This window comes from Melanostigma gelatinosum, assembly GCF_949748355.1.
Source record: "Melanostigma gelatinosum genome assembly, chromosome: 13".
In the NCBI taxonomy this organism is placed as follows: Eukaryota; Metazoa; Chordata; class Actinopteri; order Perciformes; family Zoarcidae; genus Melanostigma; species Melanostigma gelatinosum.
The window spans coordinates 25,107,015-25,113,173 of NC_136646.1; the positions used below are offsets into that span (position 1 = coordinate 25,107,015).

At 46.6% G+C, this 6,159-nt stretch overlaps 1 protein-coding gene across 1 annotated transcript; it reads left to right on the forward strand.

Annotated features, from left to right (window-relative positions):
- Positions 1 to 866: 866 nt before the first annotated feature.
- On the forward strand, positions 867 to 3,319 carry foxj1a (forkhead box J1a; the record flags this gene model as incomplete). Its single annotated transcript, XM_079281311.1, has 2 exons — positions 867 to 1,421; positions 2,477 to 3,319. The coding sequence occupies 2 exons, from the start codon at positions 867 to 869 to the stop codon at positions 3,317 to 3,319; spliced, it is 1,398 nt and encodes a 465-aa protein (XP_079137437.1).
- Between the last annotated feature and the right edge of the window lie 2,840 nt (positions 3,320 to 6,159).

Below are 6,159 nucleotides of genomic sequence, written 5' to 3' on the forward strand. Positions count from 1 at the left end.
GTTGACGGGGGGGGGGGGGGGGTCGTTTCTACGGTGACCGGACAAACCTCCTGCACCAGGTATTAAACCGACTCCTCCGACCGGGAGTCCCGACACCGAGCACCGTCCGCAGGACTTCATCCTCCTCTTCTTCACTCTTCCTCTGCTGCTTTTTACGCAGTCTGAGTCTGATCGATCAGGATTACAGATAAAGTGTCGACTCAACGTCACAGCGGACAGAAAGGTGAGTTCAACTTTATTATGAGAGGCTTTTATTTTATTTACATCCGGCCAATAACACCTTTTAAAATAATATATTGCACTGCACGTGTAAGCATATTATTTTATACAAATATAGAATTACATTTCCCCGCGGTGGAACTACTAATAAAGGTTTAACTTCAATAATTAATTTATGAATGAATGTTCTAAATATGCGGATTTTACGCGTAAAACGTCCTAAATATGCAAATGTCCTCAAAACGACGCGCATTTCATATAAATTAAAACACAATTTGATAGTCGTGTTTTGAACAATGTAACACATGTATTCGTATTTAAAGCCCGCAGATTAGCGGTAGTAATGACGTGCGCTCTTTTCGTGCGTAAAGTGCGCAACACACCTGTTCAGATACGTTCTGAGAGTCGGAGACAGAACAGACTTTTAGATTCTCACTTTTCTTTTAACCTCCACCTGTTCTCATCAGACCTGCAGGTGACGGACTCACCTGTGGATTTAAATCCACCTGCTCGTTACGCACACACTGAGGCTCTGTTTTTAAATTGTTCCGCTCATTGTTCCGCTCTTTCACAATTATTCTCGGCTGTTTGTCTCCGGTCCTGTCAGGCGGTGGCAGGCTGGAGGAGGAGCGGGGTGACAGAGAGCCATGCTGTCTCTGAGCTGCACCGACCCGTGGCCTGAGGGCTCCGTGGGGCTGGAGGAGGAGGTGGTGACCGCGGCCGTGCAGGTGGAGGAGCGGGACGGAGTCCACTGCAACAACAACAGCGACAACAGCAGCATCAGCAGCTGCAGCAGCAGCAACCTGGACGACAGCCTCACCAGCCTGCAGTGGCTGCAGGAGTTCTCCATCCTCGGTGCCAACGTGCCGCCGCGGGCCGACCACCAGCCACCAGGCTCCGACGCGCCGGCCTCCCCTCTGGCCGGAGACCCGGCCTCCATCGGCATGCCCCTGACCCCCGGGAAGCCCACGGCGGCGGCCTACAGCCGGATGCAGTCCCTACCGGGCATCGTGGCTCACGGGCACTGCCCCGACGAGGTGGACTACAAGACCAACGCGCGCATCAAGCCGCCGTACTCGTACGCGACGCTCATCTGCATGGCGATGCAGGCCAGCAAGAAGACCAAGATCACCCTGTCCTGCATCTACAAGTGGATCACCGACAACTTCTGCTACTACCGACATGCTGACCCCACCTGGCAGGTAGAGGACTACACGCACACACACGCACACGCACACACACACACACACACACACGCACACACTTTCTATTGTTTGAGTTTCTTTCAGGTCTAATCACAGCTGGGAGCATGAATGCGTTCTATAGAACAGTAGAAGAGCTTCTGAGTATTAGAGACTTAAAGCTGCTAATTAACAAGAGATCAGCAACACAGGAAACATATAGATAAAGATATTTTGTCTTCACATTGCTGTTGTAGAAACACGTGACGGAACAAAAGCGCAGCAGCAGATTCTTCAGCAATTTTCATGAAAAAGTTAAATTTGTCGGGATGAATGATTGATGAGGCGGTTAGCTGCACTCCCGTGTTTCAGAGCACTCTGTTATTGTAGAGCAGTACATGGGGCAGATAATATTTAACACAGGTCATCGGGTCACTGCTCCATTTAAACTTCAACGAGGGGGGGGGGCATTAATGTGACGCATGGTGCTCTGCCGTCTGCACTTCCTGCTTTAGGCTGATGTCCAATGGCTGATGGACTCTCTTTAAGCAACATTTTGGGGCTGATTTGCTTCCTTGCAGAGAGTTCGATGAGAAGATCAATATCACTGTCATGTCTGCACTGCAGCTGGTTAGCTTAGCTTAGCATAACGACTGGAAACAAGGGGGAAACAGCTGGACAACATCCACGCACCACGCTCATTTATCAAGCAGGTCTCATCCAGCATTCGTATCTACACCTGCAAACAATAATGCGCTGTAATTCATATCCCATGAAATCATAAAACATTACTGAACCGAAGTATGTATTTTACGATCTTTGGTATTCTAGCAGCGTGACGGTGAAACACATGAGATATAACACGTTGATCAGATTTCGAAGAGCTGGTAGGCGGTGTTGTTAGCTACAGACTGCCGGGCTACCTGTTTCCAGTCTTTATGCTAAGCTAAGCTAACCGGCTGCTCACCAGATAGACATGGTAGTGATGTCGATCTGAACATGTAAGAAAGCCAATATGTGGTCCAAATCCAGCCAGCTATGAACCCTCATGTGATGATTCGTGTCTCTACCTTCAGAACTCCATCAGACACAACCTGTCGCTCAACAAGTGCTTCATCAAGGTGCCGCGGCAGAAGGACGAGCCGGGGAAGGGCGGCTTCTGGAAGATCGACCCGCAGTACGCCGAGCGCCTCCTGAGCGGCGCCTACAAGAAGAGGCGGATACCGCCGGTCCACATCAACCCGGCGCTGCAGAGCCGACTCAGGGTCAACCTCCAGCCCCAGTCCAGAGGCCACTGCAGCCCCGCGGGAGGTCACGACGGCCTGTGCGTCAACCCCGAGTCCCAGCGGCTCCTCCGGGAGTTCGAAGAGGCGACCGGCGCCGACCAGAACTGGGACCCTCATCTGGCCGAGGGCACCATGCTGGGGTCCTGGCCCGTGGTGCGAGGGAGAGGCGAGCACAAGAGGAAACGGATGAGGCGCTGCAGCTCCCCGCTGCTCTCCACAGACGAACAGAAGGAGATCGGACCTCTGAAGGGGGACTTCGACTGGGACGCCCTGCTGGACTCGGCCCTCAACGGGGAGCTCAGTTTGGAGGGAGAAGAACCCCTGAGCCCCATCATGAAGGAGGAGGACCTGACGGTGCGGGGGCCCCACATCTCTGCCGTCGAAGCCCCCACGGGGACAGCGGACATCCACGTGTTGGTGGAGACCCAAAGGAACACCGACGGGTCGGACTTTGACGAGGAGACCTTCCTCGCCACCGCCTTCCTGGAGAGCCCCTGGCCAGAAGAGGAAGAGGAGGAGGAGCAAGGCCGCAGTGATTTCCTCTGTAGCTCCTCCGTCAACCTGGACCAGCTGTTTGACCTCGGAGACTCATTGGGAGGAGACCCGAGCACCCGGATTGACACCCTCCTCTGAGGAACAGCTGGTCTTCTTTCACACTGAAATAAAGGAATAACAGACTCTTTTATTTTTTACACTCAAAAAACACTTATTGTCTTTTTCAGGATGTTTAATAAAGTTTTTTTTTTGAGTTCCCTTTTGATGCAGATTCATGGAGGAAATAAACAAAGATGCCACGATGAACAGCAGCAGCTCACATCATCACGGGGAAAACAGAACTACAAAACCTTGAACGGGCTTTTCAGAATTAGAGCCACCAAAAATAGATATTTGGTCGTAGAAGCTCAGCGAGGTACCGGCATGGATGTCTAGAGGGCTGCAGGGATGACCTCTTTTTGTAATCCAACAGGAAGTTAGCATAACTGTTTCCCTCCACAAACAACCAATGGGATGCTTCCATTGGATTTTTGGATTATTGCAGAAAATAATCTCTATGGCAAACAAACGTTAATGATACTTGCGTGTATCATAGTATGCATACAATCACCAGAAGTTAAAAGCTAATGCAAGGGGCTGATCACACCGACACTTGTCGCTTCAAAAACTCCTTTAAATGCAAAATGGCAACCAATCAAATGTATACGGTAAAAAGGGAAATGCGCTCCCTCCCTCATTGTAGTCTATGTGAAACTATAACAACATGAGATATGATAAGATACGGCTAACAAGCGAGCTAGCCCTTCTACATCTACCCGCATGCAAACAGGAAGTCAGTGCTAAAGTAGCAAAGCCCGCCTCTCATTTTATTTGATTGGCTGCCTGGAACAAGCATGGCATCGACAAACAGTGCGACTCCACATCTGGCGCTGAATAGTTGAGAACATTTTACATTTTTTAGCGAGTCTAAAAGCCGCGAGAAAAATTTGGCACGTGCATTCTCACTAGTGACCACCAGGGGGCGACTCCTCTGGTTGTATAGAAGTCTATAGAAAATGACTCTACTTCTCTCTTGATTTATTACCTCAGTAAACATTGTAAACATGAGTTTATGTCTCAATCTCTAGTTTCAAGTCTTCATCAATACAGCATGATGTTCATTTAGTACATTATGGTCCATTTAGAGTCACACAGACCATAAAGCAGGGGATGCTTTAGGGCGGGGCTACACAGTGATTGACAGGTCTCTAATAGACCATAAAGCAGGGGATGCTTTAGGGCGGGGCTACACAGTGATTGACGTGATGACGACTACGTCCACTTATAAACAGTTTATGGTTTCAGTATGATCAGGTCGCTCCACCACCAGCAAAAGGAGGACTCGTGAGGACGTTTAGTCATATAATTTACAGATTCACCAGAGGGGCGTTCACTGACATATTTTATATATCGTAGAACTAAACATTCAAATCTCTTCAGCTTGTGTTAAACACAGACTTTATTTCAGACATCTAACCAGAAACACATGACTTCCAGACGAGGAAACAGGAAGTGCAAAAAATGCCGACTCATGTCTGGGTTTTTTACGACTCATTCTTTGAGTTCGCTGCCAGTTTGTCCCAGTGGTCAACTGTGGTACTACATCAAACAGATCCCCTGCAGCCCAAACAGATAACTATTATAAAAGAGACAGGACGGCTTGAACTCCAAACAAAGTTGATTACTATTTTGTCTTCAGGTTTAATATTTGTAAAACTTCCCCAGAGTTTAGAAAAGTGACTTTGGCTTATGTGCTCTGCAAGAAATGTTATATTCGATTACTTGGCGGCCATCTTGGACTGTGGTATCCAATACATCCAGTTAGAAAGTCTTTGTTGCTTTGATTACAAAGCTGCATTAGTATGTGTTGCAAATTAACAACACAATTTGAATGAACATTTTTCGGACATAAATGAACACATTTCATGAGAATACGTGCGTGAACGGGCCTTCAGGAGGTCACATGGAGTCTCTGTTTACATCATAAACCATGTCCATGTTGTTATTGTTCACTACGTCAGGCCTGAATGTGGCTTTGAAAGAGGCTGCTGGTGATTGACATGTAAATACTGTGACAGCAGCGACGATGAACATATTTGCCAAATGTTTGGTGCAGGAGTGATTTATTCGTCTTATTTTCGTGTGTTGTTTTTTTTTGGTACTAACAATTCTCTGTTTGCAATTTTTCAAAAATAATTAGCACCAGTTTAACTCGATTAATAATTGTTATGGAGGATAAGTTTCCAGAGATGGTTTATTTCATATCAGAGTAGAAGTATTTACTTTTTATTTCAGCACAACAGTAGATGTTAAGGAGTCGAGGACAAATCTGTGGCGCAAAGGTTCAAACGGCTCGAGGCAAAATTCACCAACGATGAACCATGAAGACCTCATGAAGCTCTCTGTTAGAAACTAGCCTCGTCAATGAATACCCGACCTGCTACGTGCCAACAACAACACTTGGGACTCGACAGTGTTTTTTATTACAAAGACGAAATGTCTTTTTTTAGTGAACAAAAGATCTGATATCTGTCTTTGAATAACTAAACCCAATCACTCCATATGTACAAAGTAGTCTTAACTTTACTGTTTTCCTCAAAGAATGTGTGAAAGTGCAATCAATGTACAGCGAAGCCTTTTATATTTGACATGCAGTTTACTTTAGAGACCACTTTCACTGCTTTGTGTGCTGTGAGGTGTCTGAAGCGTCTTACCTCATGATTGGTTCTGTGAAGTCAGAGACACGTGTTCTTTTATTCTCGTTTTGTTTTATTTTACACTTTTCTTTGTCAATAAAAAAATAGGTTTTACTGCATCTTGCTTGTCTTAATGATGTATATTACATTTATTTTTAGGTGGTCTTCTTTTATTTCTGTCTAAAAAATATCAACAACTATCAGATGGATTTAACATTAGATTTTGCACGAACATTCATGTTC